Source organism: Gopherus evgoodei, unplaced genomic scaffold, assembly GCF_007399415.2.
Source record: "Gopherus evgoodei ecotype Sinaloan lineage unplaced genomic scaffold, rGopEvg1_v1.p scaffold_32_arrow_ctg1, whole genome shotgun sequence".
Lineage (NCBI taxonomy): Eukaryota > Metazoa > Chordata > Testudines > Testudinidae > Gopherus > Gopherus evgoodei.
Window position 1 is genome coordinate 258430 of NW_022059994.1, and position 23048 is coordinate 281477.

Genomic DNA, 23048 nt, shown 5'->3' on the forward strand with positions numbered 1-23048 from the left:
ATTTAGATCCCGAAGGAACCACATGAAGACACTTGAATATTGATTGCCCAGTAGACGCATGGACATTTTTAAAAAGAGGTGAGAAAGTTCTTTTCATTGCTATTCCCTTTCACTGAAGTGACCCACCCTCATGGCAACAGGAATGTCAGTAAAAAGCAACCACCGCACCCATTAGACAGTTCTGAGGGTTCCTTGGCTTATTTCTCTCTGGTAGAACCTCAGAGTTCCAAACCCCTCGGGAACGGAGGTTGTTCGTCACTCTGAAATGTTCATAACGCCGAACAAAATTTTATGGTGGTTCTTTCAGAAGTTTACAACTGAACATTGACTTGACACAGCTTTGAAACTTTACAAAGCAGAAGAAAAATGCTGCTTTCCCTTTATTTTTTTTTTAGTAATTTATGTTTAACACAGCACTGTACTGTATTTGCTTTTTTTTGGCTTTGCTGCTGCTTGGCTGCGTACTGCCGGTTCCAAATGTGGTGTGTGGTTGACCGGTCACTTTGTAACTCTGGTGTTCGTAATTCTGAGGTGCTACTGTATTGTGTACTAAACAGAAAAGACCAGGGAGCCCACTGGACCGATCAAGACACTTTAATACAATCATCTGGTGGATCATAAAGACAGAATCCACTTGCTAAAACACTAACACTATAAAAGTCCATAAAATTTTCTCCACCTCTTTCCAAGTCCATCCTTCAGGACCCATCTTGTTGTCCCTCATCCATCCTTACCACACAGCCTTGAGAAATGTGGAGAACATCATTGACGTCAACGAGTTTTAACTCTGAAACCTAAAGAGGGCGATTTCATTCGTCAACATTGTTAACCCTTTGACTGCCAATCGCTTTAAGCAGAAACATCCACAGTCCCAAATGTCCTTAAAAGCCCTATTAGTACTAACCAGCAGCCAAAGCCTTCAGATTCTCCTTCTCCCAACAATGTCAATAAACACATGAACAGGAGCCCGGAAACTGACCGTGTGGGAACAGAGTAAAATAAACCCAATTCAGTGCCAAAATAAATACCCCATTTCACTTCAAGTCAAATATTCCATAGGAAACAATTAGCTGGAGCTCCCATGAAATTTTGCCCAGGGGCTACAGAATCCAGAGAACTTGATACAGAATTTCTAATTTGCTCAACCTTCCGACATCAACAATCCTCCCCAAGAATGGAGGATGAAGACACATAGGCTGGGCCATGCGGTTTGCTTCTCTAGCCCGACCCCTTTACTCTCTTCCTCGTTTTGACACCTCAGAAATACACATCAGTTTCCAGGATCATAGAGATGGGCTTGTCAGAGGCCAGAGGAGCCCGGTTCATGGTCCACACTGGGATAGACTAGCCATAGCTCAGGGCCACAGCGTGAACTGTGATTCCCAGACCCAGAAGAAAGGGAGGATTCGCTCCTCATTGAAAGAGGCAGGATGGAAAGTGAAGATCAGGACCTCGTTATCAACATCAAAAAAAGCCACCTGCCCCCTTTTGTAGTCCAGAGAAACTCGGATCCTCCCAGGCCTTCTACTCAGAGGAAGCAGGGTGTCAGGGTAAGCCCGGTACTGTCCCCCACAGAGCCCCACAGCCCAGATCCCCTGGGCAGGGTCCAGACTGATCCATCCCTTTCTCCACACAGATTCTCGGGCGATCCCAACAGTCCAGAATCCCTGCTGCCCCAGGTGCACTTCCCAGTCGTTCCTCCCCGAGGTAAATCCCTCCCGGCCCAGCACGCAGCAGTACGTATCAAATCTCTCAGGATTGTCGGGCAGATCCTGAGGCGTGTCCTCCCACCATGCACTTTTCTGATCCTCGCTCAGAACAAGATGAGGATTCGCTGTGTCCGGATCCAGAGTCACATTCACTGGGAAGAGAGAATCAGAGCGTTATGGGCAGAGCTCAGTCCTGGGGGAGGCTGGGACCATTTTTCACACTCCCCAGCAGCCCCGTCCTGGCTGGAACACTCCCAGCAGTAGAGAGAGACAAGAGAGTCATGCTGCCTGCTGAAGAGACGTCCTGTACCCAGCCAGAAGACAGCCGAAGGGAGAACACAAACCCCAGTGTACATGGAATGACCCTGGAGGGTTGGAATCAGTGGCCCCGAATGAGAGCAGAGGCCTCTTGTTTGTACCAAAGAGCCCAGGTGGTCACCCCAGCCCACAGGGAATGGAAAAGGCACCAACTCAAGACTCTTCTCCCCAGCCCAGGGGCAGAGTGGAATTTGGAGACACAAGAAATTGAAACAACTTCCAAATTTTCCAATTTTTAGCAAAGCTGTTTTGCCATTTTTCAGTGGCGATGGGAGCTGGCCAGTCTCCATATGGCCCGGCAGCCCCCTTCTCACTCCCATGCGATAACAACAGTTACTAATACTGGGGTGCTAAAGGCCTTCTCCCTTTCCTGTAAAGATCCTCCTTCATTGCCAAGAGGCTACTTTGTCTGACCTCAGAAACTTCTTTTGCAAAGCAAAGCCTGAGCCACAACTCTCATGGTTTTCTCAGTAGGGAAATATACCTGACACAAGTCACTTTTCCAGCTGTTTTCCAGACACTCACCCCATTCCACCTCCAATTCAGATGGCAGAGAATCTAGAGAGAGAAGAGAGGCATGTCATGGTGTTATCTTTAGGATAAGATTTCTGCAGTTCACCAGTCTAACAGGGCTTTAATGATGGGAAACAAATGGTGGGGACGGGACTGAGCTATCCAGACAGAGAGAAATTAAGCTGGAGAGAGCGTGAATTCATCCCGCTACAGGAGGGCCAGGCCAAGATCTATGCACCTCTTGAATCTCCATAATACAATTCAAGTGAGAGATGATGGACCATTGGCTCTCAGCAGAGGGGTGAGTTTCACCTCCTGCGAATTCCTAGGCAGTTTGAAATAAAATAGAATCAAGAATATGATTTGATCCCTTTGTGTTAGGTAGAACTAAGGTGACCAGATGTCCCGATTTTATAGGGACGGTCCCGATTTTTGGGTCTTTTTCTTATATAGGTTCCTATTACCCCCCAACCCCGTCCCGATTTTTCATATTTGCTGTCTGATCACCCTAGGTAGAACTGATGTCATCCCCCGTATATCGCTCTCCTCAGTAATTGATAGATAAACAAATCCATCTATGAGAACACAATGATAGACACCTCTCCAAATCCTATCCCTAATTCAGGGATGATGAAATATTCCTTTACTGTTATTTAGCTGGGCTTTCCCTTAGCAGCCAATTGCATAGTGCAATCCTCCCCGTCACAGACACACATCTGGATTTCCACCCCCTTGGTACCTTTGAATTTCCTCAGTGTCTCCTTCAGAACAATATTTTTTTGAGAGAAATTGCTGAGTTTCTTTTCCACATCTGGAAAAATCTCCAGTGGCTGCTGGAAGTCCCCCACCTTGCACCTGGAGGGAGACAGGCTTTTTTATTGGTTAGTTTTCATTTTATCAGCTTGTAACGTGCCTTTCAAGCCAGTGAATTCTGCTGTACTAAGCAGCCAGGGTTAGGGTTAGGGATAGGTGCATAACTCCAGTTGAAATCAATACTGTCTGGGGATGGCAACTGCCCAGAGCCCATGGCAAGAGAATGGGCCTGTACTGGATTATTGGTTTGACTGAAGCCTAGGCACATGGTTCTGGGTATTGAGACAGACCCTTGCAGATAGGAGCCTGCCTGCTAGGAAGGAGGTTGGAAGCAGACCCCAGCTGGCCTGGTGATTCTTTTGTTTGGCGTTTCTGTTGGATTTTGACCAGAGGACTCTGTAACCCTGGATGGAAGGGGTTGAATAAGTGTCTTGGCTGGAGGGCTAAGCCACCTCTACAGGGGAAGCTGGCTGAAGATCATGTGGAGAAACTGAGGTATCACCACTCTGTGTCGGGGGAGGGGCATGCTGGGACAGTACCTCTGTCACAAGTCTGGACAACTAATTTCTCTGTGGCCCCCATCCTCCCAAAGCAAATATAAAGGCATTTAGTCATCTCAATCTTTTGGATATCATTGCCACCAAATGTGTCCAGCAAGAACTGGACTGAGAACTCCAACCCAACTCCCCAAAGACTCATCGGGTGGGGCAGATTTTTGATCACGGCTGATTTGCCCAGGGTCCTAACCCGTGACACAGATGTGAAACAACCCAAAGCCCACTTCCAGACGTGTCAGTCCCTCAGGTATCCAAGTTACTCAATACACACATTCAGATGACAGACGAGTCCTTTCCTTAGGATGGCTAATTCTATAGTCTAGTAGAAATGGAATCTACCCTGGGGGTTTGTTCAGCAGTGGGAGATTTCTATACCAAAGGTGACTCTGCCCCCCAGGCTGAGCTAGGGAGACCGGGCTTTATTTATTCAGGGTATGGCTTATACTGCAATCCTGGGATGTGATTGCAATGCCAGTTAACGTACCCAAGGTAGCTTTCATTGAGCGAGCTCAGGTACTGGACTGTAAAGCTGTGGCAAAACATGCTTCAGCACAGGTGAGTAATGATCCAAGGTTCTGGGTAGGTTTATATTGCCTGTGCGAAAGCACAGGCCGCTGAAGGTTGGTTGCTCTCAGTACGTGAGCTATAGACTGGCTAGGAGCAAAAACCATACCTTGTGACTGCAGTATGGCCCCTTAGGCCTGGTCTGCACTAAGGGGGGGTGGGGGATTGATCTAAAATACGCAATCTCAGCTACGAGAATAGCGTAGCTGAAGTTGACGTATTTTAGGGCGACTTAGGTTGACTTACTTCTCGTCCTTGCGGCGCAGGATTGACGGCTGCCGCTCCCCCATCAACTCCGCTTCCGCCTCTCACCCTGGTGGAGTTCCGGAGTCGACCGGGAGCACATTTGGGGATCGATGTATCACGTCTAGATGAGACGCGATACATCGCTCCCTGATAGATCATTCACTACCCGCCGATGTGGCGGGTAGTGTAGACGTACCCTTAGTTTATATAATCAAATTGACTCGTGCTTCCTTCGGGAATCAGAATCAGCCAGTCATCCCCAGCTAGAGAGGAGAAGCTGAACTGTGCCCCTCTCCCGTGTGCTTTGCTGTTGTGTTTTGGGGCGAGCTTCCCACACACTCAAGTGGGAGGGAGAAGGAGCCATGTACCTGTTCAAGGTGCTTCTGATGTCCTACAGAAAAGAGAGAGATACAGAGAGTTCAGACCCACAGCAATAACAACTAGAATGAACAACAAAGGGTCATTGCACCTCTCCATGCATTTTATCCCCATGACCCTCCGCTCTATTTGGTCAGCACCAGTGCTTTGTTAATTTCGCACCTTCCTGCCACTGTCCCTTTTAAGCACAAATCAGTTATTATGAAGTAAGGAATGGATCAATCAGTTCTGGAGTGGAGCAGGCCCCTAGGGGTTGGGATCTGGCCACATGAGGTTCTGAATGCCACAGCGCTACTGGTGTGCCCAGCTGGCACACCTGCTGTCCAACCGATAGACCTTTATTGGCTAACACAGAGTGACTACCCTTGTGCTTAATGGCCTGGGCAGACTTAGATCCGGGTTCAGTTGCTGGCCTGGCTCCTTCCTCAGTGGCCTCGGCAAACTTTACCTCATCTTTCCATGCCTCATGTGTGAAATGAGGATACCAGCCCCTAAACTCACACTGCACCTACATTTTCACTGTACAAGTCCCCCAAGCTTCTGGCAGGCAGCGTCCGGTGACCTACGTCACGTCCAAGCCTCCGTGAGATCAATGAACCAGGGGAGAAGAGCAGCTCCTATTCCTAGCTTTCCCATAGGGCCGATCGGGTAAGCACAAGAGCCAGGGATGGGGCTGGAGGAACGGCAAGAGGCCTCACTGTACTGGATGGTGATTCTCATTCTGCCTCTGGTCTAATTAATATGTAAATAAAGCACAATACCTTCAACCAGCAAGACCCACTGCAGTCCACCCCCTAGGGCAGACACTCACCTAACAGGTGGCAGATGCCTTGCTCGTGAGAGCAGGACAGGAACCAGGGTCACCCACAGCCTAAACACGTACACTAATCACTAGGCTACAGGCTTCTGCGGGCAAAGCCTGCTTCATCCCCTCACCCAGCCATTTTGTCTGGCATTAAGCAGGTGCCTAAACCAGTGATTCTCAAACTGTGGGTCGCAGCCCCATTTTAATGGGGTCTCCAGAGCTGGCACTACTTGCTGGGGCCTGGGGCCAAAGCTGAAGCCTGAGCCCCACCGCCTGGGGCCAAAGCCCAAGAGCTTCAGCCCTGGGTGGTAAGGCTCAGGCTTCAGCTTCAGCCCTGGGTGGTGGGGCTCAGGTTATAGGCCCCCCCTCCCCCCCAGGATAGCAGGGGTCGGGCTTTGGTCCTGACTCCTGGGGTCATGTTGTAATTTTTGTTGTCAGCAGGAGATTGCAGTGCAATGAAGTTTGAGAACCCCTGGCCTAAGCCCTTCTCGCAAGAAATGCCTAAGTGAGGAGAGTGGATCCCGTTTGTGGCTCCCAAGCAGAGCTAGGAGCCTCCCTGCATCCCAGGTTTAGGCTTCTAACTCCGGGCTTAGCACACATCCCTCTCATCAGCATCTCCCATTGGCTGGCTGAGGCAGCTCCCCGTCGAGTGTGCATTGCATAGGGAGCCTCCGCAGCTAACCTGGCTTTGTGGGTGTCAGTGATTTTCAAGGGGCCGAAAAGCCAGGTGTTGCAACGCTGAGTGACAATCCCTTTGCAGACCAGGGAGATTACTGAGGAACCCAGGAAGCTGAATAACCACCTCCTCAGCCACCTCCTCAGCCGCCCCAGAACCTGCATGGGGCATAATAAAGCAAAAACTTTGCCCCCAAACCCCGCAACCGCAGCAGCACCAGGGGAGGCAGAGCCTCCTCTGGCCTATTATCCCTGCTGCCCATCTCGCCCAGGATCTCAGCACCATGACAAAATGCAAAGTAAAAAAAATCAACATATTTGAATGAAATACAATAAATCCCAATGGAAAGTGATTGGAAAACAAAGGTAATATACATCAAAAGTGACAGACACTGAGTTTCCTAGGCTCCAGTTCTTGCCTAGAAGGGAAGTCTCACCTGCAGGAGTTCACTCACTGGCTGCTGATACTTCTTCTCTAACTCACTGATCAGCTCGCTGAGACGGGAAATCTCCTCCGAGAGTTCAGCGACACTCCCATTCTGCCAGTTCACAATCTCCTTTTCCACCTCTCCCAGCCGGGCCAGCAGGAGCCGCTCTTGTTCCTCCAGTAGATGGCGCAGCTGTTCAAATTCAGACATGATCTTGCACCTCTGGATTTTCGTCCGTTTCTGTAATGAACGGATTAAAACGAAGGGAAAGGAAAGGCAGGTCAAGAACATAGAGACTCAGGGGACATACAACTGGCCCCTGAATGTACAGGACGGTGACTTGAATTGTCCTTAAAAACCTCCAAGGTCAAGGATTCTACACCCACCCCAGTTAACCTCTCCCAGCGCTTAACCTCTTCAGAGTTAGGAAGCTCATGAGCCAGTGGCTAGTTTCTATCGCTGATGTCTCTTCCCTTCCTCCCAGGGTCACACACAATTTATCCTCATCATGTTTGGCTGAGAAACCTTCTATGGTTGCTCATACTTTTGAGGCAATATCTGTCTCTTGCTTCCTTGTGTTTTGTCCACTGGAGTGAAAAGTGTCTCTCTCTGTCCTGTTGCCTGCTCAGCGCAACCTCTCTGGGTTTAGACCAGGGGTTCTCAAACTCTTTTTCTGGGACCCCCTTTGAAAATACTTCAGGCTGTGACAACCCAGCCCCCCATACCAGGCCATCCTTACATCTGCACTGCTGCTGGTGGCAGTGCTGCTTTCAGAGCTGGGCGCCTGGCCAGCAGCCCCTGCCCTCGCAACTCCCCCACAATAGTCTTGCAACCCCCTTTTGGGTCGGGCTCCCCAGTTTGAGAAATGCTGCTTTAGACTGTGCTCTGCACCTCCCGCTTTCCACCTCTACTTTGTGGCCACCAATTTTGCATTTGGAGCAAGTCTGCTTTATTGTGGCACAGGGCCATTCCGGTGAAGTAACTGCCAGGGGGCTAGCTCCGTGCAAGCCATTGGGAGCAGCCTAGCTTGTGGCTGTTTGAGTTCTTCTTCCTAGTGACCCCTGTGTGTTTTGCTTTAGGTGCTGATCTAGCATCTTTTGAATTTTATTGTTCACTCTACTCGTCAAAGAGTGAGGCTGACCCAGTGAGAGAGAACCCCACACCCCTGTCCCTGCTAGGTAATAACAATGGGCACCTACCAGATATTCCTGGCTTCTCCTCTCTCCAGTCACTTTAAACCCCAGGAGCTTTCTTCTCTCTTCTTTCAGAGTCTGCAATTGCATCTGGATTTGTTCCTTTGGGGGGAAATGGTCTGGATGAGATTTCACTGGGGAAGGGGGGCTATTTTCTTCTGTGATTGATTTTCTTAGAACAATACATAACAAAAGGGGGAAAGGGGAAGTAGACAGTAATCAATCTGAAGTAATGAAATGTGGAAAATTGATAAGGGAGGCCAGAGACGTCAGGAGGGAAGAAATCACAACTGGCATGGCTAAGGACTACAAGGAGGAGTTTTTTAAAGCATATCAGAAAAAACAAACAAACTCCCCAACAATGGTATAGGCACATCACTACATCATGATCATGATAAACCTGCTAAGAACAATGCAGAAAAGGCAGAAGTCCATAAATATTTCTGGTCTGAGTTTGGGAAGAAGCAGGATGATCCACTCCACATGTGAGGATGATGAAATATTTCCCAGCCCACTTGCAACCAAGGGGAATGTTAGAAAACATCTAGGAGGGATAAACATTTTTAAATCAGCGTTCCCAGATAACTAACTCCAAAGGAACTGACTGAGGAGATCTCCAGCTAGCTAGTGTTCATTATTAATAACTCTTTGAACGGAGGGAAATTCCAGAAGACTGAAAGCGTTCTAATGTAATGCCAGTAATCACAAAGGACAATCAGATGATCTGGGTAATCTTGGGCTGGAAAAATTGATATGGGATTCAATGTGAACACAATTAATGCCAGTCAATGTGGTTTTACAGAAAACAGGTTGTCAAACCTGATTCAATTGTTTTAAATGAGATTTACAAGTTTAATTGTTGACTGTACAGATGTACTATCCTTACACTTCTGGAAGGCATTTGACTTTTAATCAGAATGTGGGGTGATAATGCAATTAGCACTATACAGTGTCAACAGAGCCCATGTTACATGGTTTAAGGACTGCCTGACCTGCCTCAAAAAAATAGTTTTCAATAGGAAACCGTCACTGAATTGGGGCGGTTCTGCAAGGATCGGTGCAAGGCCTAAAACTATTCAATATTTTTACCAATGACCAGGAAGTGAATATAAAATTAATGCTGACAACATGTGCAGATGATGTGCAGATTGGTGGTATGGTAGATAATGATGAAGATAGGGCAGTCATATAGAGTGATCTGGATCATTTGATAAGTTAAATGTATTTTAAAATCAAATTCCAATTTATATGTCTAAGAGCGAGGAATGTAGGCCAGACCTATGGAAGGGGAGACTATATCCTGGAAAGCAGTGACCCTGTAATGCAGAGGCCCCCAAACTGTGGGGCATGCCCCCCTGGGGGGGGTGGAGGAACATCCAGCAGGGGGCCGCAATGGGACCTGGGCCAACCCCCACAGAGGGCAGGGAGGGAGCGCCACCCAGCCCCTCCCCATCCCCAACTCTGCTCCAGTCCTGTCCTTAGCTGCATCCCTGGCCCATCCCAGCCTCGGTGCAGCTCCAGGGCTGAGGCTGGGGGATGAAGCCAGGAGCAGAGCCAAACCTGGCTGTGGGCCCGGCTGCTGGACCCCACCTCAGCTTGGCTGTAGATCCGCTCCTGCACCTGCCCCAGCCTTGGCCCAGCCCCGACCCACCCCCAGCTGCGGCCCCAGCCTCAACCCCCTTACCCCTGTCTGCACTCCTTCCCCTGCCTGGAGCCTCAGCCCTGCTCCCTGTCCTGGCTTGGGGAGGAGCCAGGGGGACACAGACAGGGGTAAGGGGGGGCATGACCCTCAAAAGTTTGGGGACCACTGCTGTAATGGATTTAGAGGTCAGTGTGGACAAACAACTCAACGTGTTCCCACTGTGATGCAGAGGCTGATATGATCCCTGGATATATTTACAGTGGGGTCGTGACTAGTATATTATTTTTACCTGTTCATGGTGAGGCTGGTCCTGGAATATTGCCTCCCATTCCAGGGTCCACATTTTTAAAAGAACGATGAAAAATCAGAGAGGGTGCAGGAAAGAGGCACAAAAGTGACTGAAGGGCTGGAAATAACGACTTAGGTCTATGTCTACACTTAAATCGCTACAGTGGGTGCTGTAGCACTTCCAGTGTGGACACTCACTACAGCCATGGGAGAGGTTCTCTGGCTGTTGTAGTTAATTCACCGCCCCAAGAGGCAGTAGATAGGTTGAACGAAGAAGTGGAGTAGCACTGTCTACACTAGGGCTAGGGGGATTTTTCACATCCCTGAGAGACGTAGCTATGTCAGTGTAAGTTTTCAGTGTAGACCAGTCATTAAAGCAAGAGATTTAAGGATTTCAGTCTGATTATTTTATCATGACTATTGAAAGGTGACTTGATTAGTGCATAAATAGCTTCAAAGGGCGGGGGGGAAATGCCAGGTACTAAAGGACTCTTTAATCTAGCGGATTGGGTGATAACGCAACAAGAACAAATGGCTCGAAATTAAAGACAGGTCATTTCAAATGACAAATAAGGCACAAAATGTTAACAGCGAGGAAGCCAGGGAAGTGGCAGAGTTTCTCCAGGTCCTGAAGTTTTCTGTTCAAAACTGCATGCCTCTCTGGAAGTTGTGCTTTAGCTAAACGCAGGTCACTCAGTTCGATACAGGGGTAATTGGGGAAAGTTCTTTGGCCTGTTTCATATTGGAAGGCAGACAAAATGATCATACTGGTCCCTTCTGGCCATACAAGAATGGCCAGACTGGGTCAGACCAAAGGTCCATCTAGCCCAATATCCTGTCTTCCAACAGTGGCCAATGCCAGGTACTTCAGAGGGCATGAAAAGAACAGGTGATCATCAAGTGATCCATCCCCTGTCACTCGTTCCCAGCTTCTGGCAAACAAAGGCTAGGGACACCATCCCTACCCATCCTGGCTAATAGCCATTGATGGACCTGTTTTCCATGATCATATCTAGTTCTTTTTTGAACCTTGTTATAGTCTTGGCCTTCACAATATCCTCTATTAATCTAAGGGAGGTGTGATCACTTTCCCTCTACAGATTTGTGCACGTGAGAGATTATCTGACTCCTGCTCTGTGTCCTTTGAAATAGAGAAAAGAACAAGGATTTAAGAAAAAGCTGGTACAAAAATGGCTCTAAACAGTAGTTTCTTACCTTGTAATCCTGGATAGCTTCCTCTATGGGAGCCACAGTGTGAGCGCGATGAGCCCGTGACTCTCTGCAGATCAGACAGATGGGGGTTTGATCCTCCTCACAGAACAGTTTCAGACCTTCCTGGTGGGTCCCACACACCCTCTCCCTTCCTGCCCCTTGGGCAGCCTGGCAACTCAGCCGTTTGGCTATTTCGGCCACATTTGCTAATTCCCGGCTAGGCCTGAATTTCCTCTTCAGGGCCGTGCCTCTGCACTGAGGGCAGGAGAGTTTGGCCTCCGATCTCTTCGAGCACTGCCTGATGCAGTCGCGGCAGAAGTTGTGCCCACAATCGATAGACACCGGGTCAGTAAAATAATCTAGGCAGATGGAACAAGAAACTTCTTTCTGCAAACACGCCACAGGATCCGGGGCTGCCATGGCTGCCTGCCAGGGGGAGAATGAAAAGGTTAGTTTCACTTTACAATCTGTTCAGCCTTGGTCAGCAACTGGGCGGTTCCCTTGCTGAAGTTCCTTTATTTTCTGAGCTGTGAGGAGTTGCAGTACCTATTGGGTTTCTGGGAACTGGGCGGGCGGAAGCTAAAGGATCCCCACTGCTAAAGGATCCCCCCCCCCCAGCCTAAGGGGAGGATCCATGGGACCTCAAAAACCCAACTGATTTCAGGGGACAACTAATGAAAGAACAGGGACAGAAGTGTGGTCAAAGGGTCATAGGAAGGGAACCTGACGGGGACACCGAGCAGAGAACCCTGGACAGCGCCAACTGCTCCTCGAAGGCGTCAAGGGAGCCAGTGGACGCCGCCCAGAGGAACTCTGCCCGGATGCATGAACGGACAGAGGATCAGAAACAAGCCCCACAGTCACAGGAGTCTCCATCGGCCAACCTCCTCTCCCTGGTTGTGTAGATAGCCATTTTTGCCAGGGCGAGGAGGAGGCTGACCAGGAGGTCCCGCAACTTTGTGGGGCCACGGATAGGGAGAGCATAGAAAAGGAGGTGAGGGGAAAAGTGCAGCCAGAAACATAACAGTATATTGGTGAGGAGCCGGTATAGGGGCTGCAACCTGGCACACTCTAAGTAAACGTGCGCCAGGGTCTCCCTCACGCAGTACCTAGGGAGGGGAAATTTCCCCCCTGGGCAGGACACAGTATGAAATTGCTGTGTGACAAGCTGCGTCAATAGGACTGAGGCTGGTCTGCACACACCACCACAAAGCTTGGTCAAATTCTGTTCTGGCAGCTGAGGACATGTCTACACTGTGCCACTGCGGCGTGTAGTATGAGGATGTTATGCTTGTATTTTGTATAATTTAGAATAAAAGAATGTGAATAATGTAACATGTATTAAATGTATTAATGTATCCAGGGCTTTGGAGCTGTGCTCCGGCTCTGCTCCAGCTCCAGGCAAAAACCTGCAGCTCCACTGCTCCGGAGTTGCTCCGCGCTCCAGGTTCGGGCTCCTCTCCAAAGCCCTGAATGTGTGATATGATCCATATTCTGCCAGCCACTCTTCCTGAAAACAAAAAGGAAGGGTCTAGTGGACCATTGGAAAAGATGCATCAGCCAGAATCTTGTGCCTGAAGCAGGGCCTTGGAGCCACAGCCGGGCCATGGTAAGAACTGCACAGGAAGCTGTGAGGAGCCACAGAGGAGCCCCAATGTCCACACTGATATTTTAAAGCCCTGCAAACCCGAGTCAGCTAAGCCAGGCCAGCCACAGCCAGGTCACAACGTGGTGCAGACATACCTGTACTCCCAGGCCCCTCTGCTGGAACCTGCTCGCTCCTAGCAACCTCTGATCTCCCGGACCATCCTGCCCCATGCCTCCTGCTGCACCCTATTTGGAAACCAGGAGATTCCCGCCTCCGTGCTGATTAAATGGCTCCCACTCAGCCAGGTTTGCTGGAAGCTGGGAATGAGCGATAAGGGATGGCTCACGTGATGTGATGATCACCTGTTCTGTTCATTCCCTCTGAGGCACCTGGCATCGGCCTCTGTATAGGGTTGCAAACTACTAGCACAAAACTGAACACCCTTGCCCCACCCCTGCCCCGCCCCTCCTCCAAGACCCTGCCCATGCCCCATCCCTTCTCTGAGGCCTCGCGCCCCCCTCACTCCATTCCCCCCCCCAGGTCACTAGCTCTCCTCACCTTCACTCACTTGCTCATTTTCATCGGGCTGGCTCCGGGGGCTGGAGTGCAGGTTCCGGCTGGGGGTGCAGGCTCCAGGGTGGGGACAGAAATGAGTTCAGAGTGAGGGAAGAGGCTCCAGGCTGAGGCAAGGGGTTGGGGTGAAAGAGTGGGCGAGGGCTTGCGCTGGGGGTGAAGGCTCAGGGGTGGGGCCAGGGATGAGGGGGTTGGGGTGCAGGAGGGAGTTCCGGACTCAGGCAGGGAGTTGGGGTGTGGGATAATAGGGGCTCTGGGCTGGGGGTGTGGATGTGGGTTCTGGGGTGGGGCCAGAAATGAGGGGTTCAGGGTGCAGGAGGGGGCTCTGGGCTGGGGCAGGGGGTTGGAAGGCGAGGGGTAAGGGCTCCAGCTGGGAGTGCCAGGCTCTGATGTGGGGCTGGGGATGAGGGATTTGGGGGGCAGGAAGGGGATCTGGGCTAGGGAGTTCGAAGTATGGGAGGGCAGTGCTTGAGGCGGTGGCCAACGTGCAGAGCCCCCTGGCTGCCCCTATGCGTAGGAGCCGGAGTGAGGACATGTCAGCTGCTTCCCAGGAGCCGCACGTCATGGAGGCTAGCAGGGAGCCTTGCCAGCCCCACTGTGTGGCACCAGTAAACAGTCTGGTCAGCACTGCTGACTGGAGCTGCCAGGATCCCTTTTCGACCGGGTGTTCCAATCAAAAACCAGACACATGGTCACCCTGCCACTGTCAGAAGGACACGGGGCTTAATGGACCTTGTCTGAGCCACTATGGCTGTTCTCATGTGGTGATTTGGGAGTCAAATAACTGCATTCAATTTATTTATTTTTTTCAAAGAGTGACTATGCCTTTAAAGTCTGTTTTCCCCTGAGGGAACAAAAATCTCTCTGTCTGACTTTATTTCCAGTGTAAATGTCCTATTAACCTGAGTTTACCACTGTCCCCAGCGCACACAGGATCACATTTCTCAGCAGATCCCCCAGGGGCTGGGACAAGTCACAGGCGCGGCTCAGCCAATGAGACAGATCCAGGAAGGGAAACACCCAATTCCATCCTGTGTTCCTCTGCCAGACGGCTGAAAATTCAAAGTAACTTTGTTACCTCTTTCCGGGCGGGATCCATTGCCCGCAGAGAACCCTGCAGTGCAGAAAGGCTCCGGGAGGAAACTTCTTGTCCCATCTGCCTGGAGTGTTTCCAAGAGCCGGTGTCTATCCCTTGTGGGCACAACTTCTGCCGGGCCTGCATCCGCCAGTGCTGGGGGGAGACAGATACAAACTTCTCCTGCCCCCAGTGCAGAGAAACTGCCCAGCAGAGAAACCTGCAGCCCAGCAGGGAACTGGCGAGAGTTATCGAGCTAGCCAGAGGGCTGAGTTTCCAGGCGGCCAAGGGCTCAGGACGAGCGAGTGTGTGAGAGACACCAGGAGGCTCTGAATTTTTTCTGTGAAGTGGACCAAACCCCCATCTGTGCGGTGCGTGATAGAGCCAAGATCTCACACGGTGGTTCCCATAGAGGAGGCTGCCCAGGAGGACAAGGTAGGAAATATTTGCCCACCAACAATATTTGTACTGGTGGCTTTTTTCCAAAGCTGGATTTCAGAGGCCAAAGCTCAGCAGTTCAGACAGACCTCATGGAGTCTGGCACCTTACTTGTGAATTTCCAGATGTTCGGATGTTGGGGTTCCTTTCACCTGAACTCCATATTTTATGCCACATTATTGGTTGTTATTTGTTAATTACAATGATCTTGTCTGGATCATTAGGTTAAGTTACTGATCTTGGCCCTCAACCTTAGGAATAATTGATGATGAATTTTTGGAGCAAACCTGCCTCCCTCTCTTTTACTAGCAATCAGCAATGTGGCAGCAGAGTTGTAGGAAAGAGATCTCTACCAAGCACGCTGAGAGGCCAGGGCTACATACGGAGGCACTAGGGTTTGTACATTGGAGGCCTGGACCCAGCTTGCAATCCTAAAATGAACTAGGTCTCCTCTGTGACCTGCGGTTCTTCCCTAGTTCCTGCACCATCCATGGTCCGGCCTGTGAGTTGCCATGTGGGTGCTCTCCCGGCCTGCTGCTGGGTTAAATAAACTGGAAAGCTAAATCCATGCAGTAGCAATATTGTTGGCGGGAGGGGAGGGGGGGAAATCACTGATCCTCATGCTCCAAAAGAAAAAAAATTAACACTCTCCCCTGCACCACCATCCCCCTGCACCTCCCATGTCCCCCTGCCCAGGAACAATTCCAGACCTGACTGCAGGCTCTGAAGGAAGAGAGAGAAAAGCTCCTGGGATTGAAACTGACCAGAGAAAGGAGAAACCCAGAGTACCTGGTAGGTTCCCAGTGTTGTTACCCAACCAGGCCGTGGGGCTGAATGTCAGTGTGGGAGGTTTGTGCGTCTCTCTGGGGCCGTGTGCTGCTGGTTGGGGATCCTGCGTTTCTGTCTCTGTTCCCCTGTGTGGGCTGAAGTGAGACTGAGACTCCTTGCCTGGCCTGGAGCTGGGGCAGAATCCCCAGGAGCTGTGGGCAGCTCTGGGGCAGGGCAGACGCTGATCGAATCTAGTAGCAGGTGGCCAGTCCTGCATTTCCAGTGGCACCTTGGAGCCAGGCCCATGCTCAGAAAGGGCCCTGGCCTGCTCTGCTTGCCCTGCGCCCCAAGACCCTGCCAGCTGCTGGTTCCCCCTCACCCCACCCCACCCATCAGTTGCTCTTCTGGGCTGGCCCAGGGCTCCTCTCCACCCCTTGGCCTGGCCCCACCCGCCGGCTCCTCTGAGCCCCCTGGCCTGACCGCGGGTGCACCTTCGGCTCTAGGCAGTCTGCTTCCCACCACCTGTGTGGCCCCACCTGTCTCCCTGGAGCTGAGCCGCCTGGGACTGGTGCAGAAGCCTGGCCAGTCTCGTACAGTTGTGGAGGGATGACAGTGCATGGGGCTTGACTGGGCCCCTCCAGGCAAGTGGGTCCTGAGGGAGCCCAGCCAGGGCAGTTGTGCCACGCCGGAGGAGCCAAAACAATTCCTGGCCCCGGGACCAGCCCTGGCTGTCCTGCCAGCTCAGCCCGGCAGACACAGTTGCCTCCGAGCTGGGTTGGTGAGTGCGCCGGGAGGCAGGGCATGGGGGAATGGGTCTCTGGGGAATCTGGGGGACTCTGAAGATCTGTGTGTGTTGGGGCACTAGGGAGTGTGGGTTCTGTGTGGGGTGCTGGATGGGTGTGGTGGGGCTGTGGGAAGGTGGGTGCTGGGCAGGGGTGGTATTGTGCAGGGTGCTGTGCATTTGTGATGGGGACCTGGGGGGGGTGCTGGGCAAAGCAGGTCCAGGGGGGCTTTTGGCATAGGGAGTCCCCGGGGGTATTTGTGTTGGGAGGGGGGGCTGTGTGGTGCGGCATGGCCCACCCCTGAGAGAAAGGGGCATGCTGGAAGCACAGGACCTTGCGGATCAGTGTGCCTCTGGTTTGTAAATAGAGCTCTTGCACTGGGCTGGATGGAGCAGGGGCTTCCCCTGCCATGTCATGCCTCATTGCCCCTGGCTGGCCCCTCGCTTTGGGGACTGATTTCCCTGTGCCATGCTCCATTGCCTCCGTGAGGGCCCACAAATATGTACGGAGCCGGCCCACACAAGGTGAATCCGGCCCTGAGGTGGCCAGAGCGATGAGGAAGTGGGATCATGGCCAAGGCTGCATTTTGGTCAGTCCCTGACTATCAGGGAGGCTCCTTGGGCCATTCCCAGCCCCATCACACACTCCTCAGACAGCCTGCTGGGCTCGGCTTCAGGCTTGAGCTTCCTGCCTGTGGCCTGGCCTACACTAGAGTTAGGTCGATGTAAGGCACCTTATGTCGCCCTAACTGTGTACACATCTGCACTACCAGGTCCCTCCTGCCAACGTAACTCGCCCGCTACGTCAACTTTATTACCCTGCCTCCGCGAGAAGCATAGCACTTAATGAAGTCGATGCAGGGATTGCTTATGGAGGCTTAAGTGGCCTCCGGGAGTTGTCCCACAGTGCTCCGGTTAGCGTTCTTAACTCCGCTGCCCTGCAGTCGGGTACACAGGTACCCCTCCCCTGTTAAAGGACCAGGAGCTTTAGAATGTCCCCTGTCTTGTTTGTTCAGCTTGGAGAGCTCGCCTGCCCAGCTGAGCATGCGGGGTCCACGCCCCAAACGTTCTCCTGCCTGGAGTAGGCAGGAGGTGTTGGATCTCCTTGGCCTGTGGGGAGAAGAGGCTGTGCAGGCACAGCTCCAGTCCAGCCGTAGAAATGCAGATGTCTATGAGAAGATATCTCAGTGCATGGTGGAGAAGGGCTACCAGAGGGACCTACTGCAGTGTCGCGTGAAAGCAAAGGAGCTGCGGCTCGCGTACCAGAAGACAAGGGAAGCGAACAGTCGCTCTGGTGCAGCACTGCAGACGTGCCCCTTTTACAAAGAGCTGCATGCTATCCTCTGCGATGACCCCACTCCCAAGAGCCACCTGGAGGAGTCGGAGTCCCAGGGCACCGCAGGCAGTGGTGCATCGGAGCTGCTGGATGAGGAAGAGGAGGAGACGAATGGGAGACAGGCGAGCGGGGGATCCGTTGTCCCGGGAGGACAGGAGCTGTTTGTAACCCCGGAGCAGTCCAGCCAGTTGCAGCACTGCAGCATGGCTGACCGTGATGCTGGGGAGGGTACCTCTGGTGAGTATGCACTTAGCACTAATATTGTGGGGACACACGTTCTTATTTGCTATTTTTTATTGAACTATTCAGTGGAGGTAGAATGACTCTCTGCTTCTCAGTGCCCGGACCAGCTAGGCAGAGGGTGCTCTGTGAAAGAGATTGTTTATGTAGACAGGGATGTCCCAGGAATCCTCCATAGAGATCTTCAGGAAACTTTCCTGGAGGTAGTCTGCAATCCGTTGGAAGGTTTCTGGGGAGGGCTGCCTTATTTCTTCCACCACGGTCGGACACTTTCCTGCCCCACTACAGTATTGATTCCGCAGGCGTCATCTCAGTACGCAGGATAGCGGCATACGGACCCGGTCCGTACCTGAACGCATGCAGCAAGTGTCCCCTTTCCGCCTCTGTTACTCTCAGGAGGGTGGTATCAGCTGGGGTCACCTATGAGAGATGGTGCTAGTATTCATTTCAGTTGCTCAAACCGCAAACACTAGTGCCTGATTCTCTTCTTTCCCTCCTCTTCCCCCCACTCCCAGCTGCCTTGTGATAGCTTGCCCCTACCCCCATCACCGGACAGGGGCGCCAGAACCCAGGGACACAATGGGGAAGGGGCATTGGAATCGGGGCAGGAGGGGCATGGCCACTTGCTGTTGAACGTGGCTGTAATTTGGGTGGCAGGGGGTCTGTGTTCCCCCACCCCCACTTCTGCAGAAGCCTCAACGTCCCTGCCCCCGGGCCATACTCCTCATGGCTAAGACAGCAAACCGGTCCAATGAACACCTTGCAGAAATGCAAATGTTCCGCTGTACATTTGCAGGGATTCAAGGGAGTGATTTTTATGCAGGAAGTCTGCCCTGGACCCTGGCTCTGCGCTGACAATAGTTCCTTTGTGCTTTTACAGCCAGGAGCGCGGCCTGGGGCTCTCCCTCCACACCATCGGGGGGGCTCTTCCAGATACGACGAAGGCCAAAGAGAACACATGATGACGCGCCATGTGAGACAATGAATGCCTCTGGGAGGCCGGATACCGAGCTGAGGACCGCTGTCTCAGAAAAAATGGACGTTATGAGCAGGGCGCAAACCAAGGAGACTGAGCGTCACATGCAGCAGGAGGTGCTGGGGATTCTGAAGGAACAAACAGACATTTTAAGGCGTCTGCTTGACCTTCAGGAGCGATACTTTAAGTCTCGACTCCCACTGCAGCTCCTCCAGAACAACACTCTAACATCGCCCTACTTCCCCTCCCCTCCTCGCACACATTCCACTTGGCGGAGGGACCCGATGCAGTATCCCTTCTGCTCAGTCCCCGGGGAGGGTGTGTGGAATCCCAGCCGCCCATTCACTGACGTGTGACAGGCCGGGCCCCTGCGCTTTTAAACAGAAGATGAATGTGCATTCCCCCTCGCAGTTGTATATTCCCCTGGGGTTTCCAGATTTTACCTCCATGGCACGTATTTCTGTTTCTGTGTGAAATAAAAGTCCATTTCTTCAAAATGAAACCATCTTTATGACTTCAAAATGAAGGGGGAGGGAAACTGAGGCACTCAAGGGGGGTGAACGAGGTCACACAGAGCCGGACCTGTAGATAGAACCCGGGAGTCCTAGCTCCTGTCCCCTTCTTGCTCTAAGCATTAGCCCACACTCCCCACATTCACAGCAACCACTGGAGAGGCCCCTGTGAGGTATGAGTTGTCGGGTCTCAGCCCATTCCCCGGGCATCGTTTCCCCCCTCACTGGCAGTGCCTTTGGGGGGGCCAAGGGCTGAGTGGAGTGCAGGGTGGTCTCCCCCGCTGTAGCAAGGGAGGGGGCTCTAGTGGTTGCAGCAGGTGGGGGCTGGGAGTCATTTTCACAGCAAAGTAAGAGGTGTATTTCCAAGGTTACATTACTACACACACAGCCATCAAAGCAAGGTTCAGACTATTGGCAAGCACAATGCAGAAAAGCAACACCCATTACCGCGGGTCATTAATCAAATGGATTTGCATTGCTCCCCACTGAGCTCCGGATAGCCATGGTAGCTGGCTGCTCAAAATTAGCAGACAGCTGATCCGCCGCCATGCCCCCACCCCTGTGGAAACGTCTCTCCCTTTGCTCCACAGAAATTGTGACGCACACAGCAGGCAGTGATAACGGAAGTTAAGAGTCTGTCACAGTTCTTTTTAGTTAAGTCACAGGCAATAAACAAAAATACACGGACACCTGTGACCTGTCCCTGACTTTTACTAAGAGCTTGGCTACACTTGAGAGTTACAGCGCTGGTGGTGGCTTTACAGCGCTGTAACTTACTCCCCGTCCACACTGGCAAGGCACATACTGCGCTGTATCTCCCTGGCTACAGCGCTGCTTGTATGCCACATGGACGAGAGGAATAAAGAGAACAGCGCTGGTGCTGCAGCACTGGGGTGCCAGGGTAAACAGCGATTAATCTGACTACGCTGTAACTGACCTCTGGAATTTTCCCATAATGCTTTTAACTAAAGAACTGTCTTTGTTTTGTTGTGAACTGGAGGCTCCCGGAGCTGCTTATCTAAAAATCAAACGCAGCAATTGTTTGCTCGAGCAGAGGCAGGCAGGGAATGTCCACAGCTAGTGTTTGCTTGAGGAGAGAAACAGCACGGGTGGGGGGGGAGATGGGGGAGTCCTCGGAGCAGCTGCTTATCTGGTCTGAAGGCTATTTGCATTTAAGAGAGATTGAGAGGGGGTGGGGGAAGTGGTCGGAATTTGCAAGGCAGGGAGCTGACACACAGTGTCGGCTCCAAAAATGCACTCTCTGGGTATGGCTACACTTGAAACTTCAAAGCGCTGCCGTGGCAACGCTGCCGCGGCAGCGCTTTGAAGTGTGAGCGTGGTCGCAGCGCCAGCTCTGGGAGAGAGCTCTCCCAGTGCTGCACGTAAACCACATCCTCTATGGGTGTAGCTTGCAGCGCTGGGAGTCACGCTCCCAGCGCTGCGGCACTGAGTACACTGAGGCTTTACAGCGCTGTATCTTGCAGCGCTCAGGGGGGTGTTTTTTTCACACCCCTGAGCACGAAAGTTGCAGCGCTGTAAAGCACCAGTGTAGTCATGGTCTCTCTATCTCTCTCTCTCCCTCTCTCCCCTCCATGCTCCCTGTCACACTCCACCCCACCCCCCTCTTTTGAAGAGCACGTTGCAGCCACTTGAATGCTGGGATAGCTGCCCATAATGCACCACTCCCAACACCGCTGCAAATGTGGCCACGCTGCAGCGCTGGTAGCTGTCAGTGTGGCCACACCGCAGCGCTTTCCCTACACAGCTGTACGAAGACAGCTGTAACTCCCAGCGCTGTACAGCTGCAAGTGTAGCCAAACCCTAAAAATAACTAACATTCTATATCTTAGGGGAGTGTACTGTAACCCCCATATTCCTCATTTTCATATAATTGAGATCTTACCTTACAAGACATGCTTTATATGTATCAGGAGAAAGGTTATGACCTGCTAAAAGTCATTTCTCTATCCATATATGTGTATCATTAATGCAGATGAAGTTATGAGAATTGTGTTGTATGGTCGTCACTGAAACATGCTGTAAGTGGGGGAATCAGCCAGATATTCGCTCCCCAGAGGCAACAGCAAGGAAAGTGACGAACACCCAGGCGGGGTTTCAAACAACCCATCAACAACCATTGCCCAGCAAGGTAGCTGCAATTCAGTGACTCACCTACATGAGGCCACACCAGGGGAATTGCTCAACTTTGCCTGGAGACTCAGCAATGCCTCCAGACATGCCTGGACTTGTGTTCCCCAGCACGTGGGACTGAGGGTATAAAACAGGGGTCGGCAGCTTTTCAGAAGTGCTGTGCCAAGTCTTCATTTATTCACTTTAATTTAAGGTTTCGCGTGCCGGTAATACATTTTAACGTTTTTTAGAAGGTCTCTTTCTATAAGTCTGTATATTATATAAACTAAACGATTGTAGTATGTAAAGTAAACAAGGTTTTCAAAATGTTTAAGAAGCTTCATTTAAAATTAAATTAAATTGCTGATCTTACGCCGCTGGCCCGCTCAGCCAGCTCCGGACCTGGGGTTCCATTCACCTAGGCCAGCAGTGGACTGAGTGAGGCCAGCGGCTGGGACTATAGCTGGGAAGGGGCCGGCAGTCAGAGCCCCAGACCAGCAGTGGGCTGAGTGGGCTCAGCCCACTGGCGGTCTGGGGTTCCGTCCGCCAGCTCCTGCCAGCCAGGGTCCCGGCTGCTTGCCCAGCTCAGCCCGCTGCCGGTCTGGGGTCCCAGCCCTACCCACATACAGTGGGTACCTACCTTCTCCCTGGTTTTAGCCCAGTCTCTTCCTCTCTCTCTCTGCACTGAGCTGAGAGTGGGAGTGCCCTGAGCACAGGGCTGGGGTTTGAGGTGTAAGGTCTGGCCAAGAGCTAGAATGAGGGAGGGGGCCCAGGGTTGGGGCAGGAGCTTTGGGTGTGGGGCACTTACTTGGGCAGCTCCCATTTGGTGTGAGGGGTGCAGATGGGAATGTGGTGATGCAGGAGCTTCCGTTTGGTACTCAGGATGGGTGTGGGGATGTGGGAGGTGCAAGAATCAGGGCATAGGGTGTGGGGGGGGCTGGATATGTCTGGGGGGTGCAGAAGTCAGGGCAGGCAGATGGGGGTGTGTGAGGAGGGTGTAGGAGTCAAGGCATGGAGTGTGGGGGAGCTGGGTATGTGTGAGGGGTGCCGGAGTCAGGGCAGGGGGATGGGGCTCTGTGAGGAGGGTACAGGAGTCAGGGCAGAGGGCTGGGGGCGTGTGAGGGGGATGCGTGAGTCAGAGCACGGAGTGTGGGGGAACTGGGTATGTGGGGGGGTGCTGGAGTCAGGGCTGGGGTCGTGGGGGGTGCAGGGATCAGGGCAGGGAGCTGGGGGTGTGTGAGGCAGGTGCAGGGCTCAGGGCAGGGGCCTGGGGGGTGTAGGGCTCAGAGC

At 52.1% G+C, this 23048-nt stretch overlaps 2 protein-coding genes across 2 annotated transcripts; one reads left to right on the top strand and one right to left on the bottom strand.

The window, feature by feature from the left end:
* Window positions 1-576: 576 nt before the first annotated feature.
* On the bottom strand, window positions 577-11816 carry LOC115640801 (zinc finger protein RFP-like). Its single transcript, XM_030543798.1, has 7 exons — window positions 11345-11816; window positions 8206-8301; window positions 7016-7246; window positions 5089-5111; window positions 3280-3395; window positions 2553-2585; window positions 577-1861 (listed from the first exon to the last, which is right to left on the bottom strand). Exons 1-7 carry the CDS (start codon window positions 11759-11761, stop codon window positions 1356-1358), a joined length of 1422 nt encoding a protein of 473 aa, XP_030399658.1. The 5' UTR covers window positions 11762-11816; the 3' UTR covers window positions 577-1355.
* Window positions 11817-14890: 3074 nt separating this feature from the next.
* Window positions 14891-19615, top strand: LOC115640835. Its single transcript, XM_030543869.1, has 4 exons — window positions 14891-15012; window positions 15712-15807; window positions 17581-18137; window positions 19021-19615. Exons 3-4 carry the CDS (start codon window positions 17609-17611, stop codon window positions 19470-19472), a joined length of 981 nt encoding a protein of 326 aa, XP_030399729.1. The 5' UTR covers window positions 14891-15012; window positions 15712-15807; window positions 17581-17608; the 3' UTR covers window positions 19473-19615.
* The last annotated feature ends 3433 nt before the right edge of the window (window positions 19616-23048 follow it).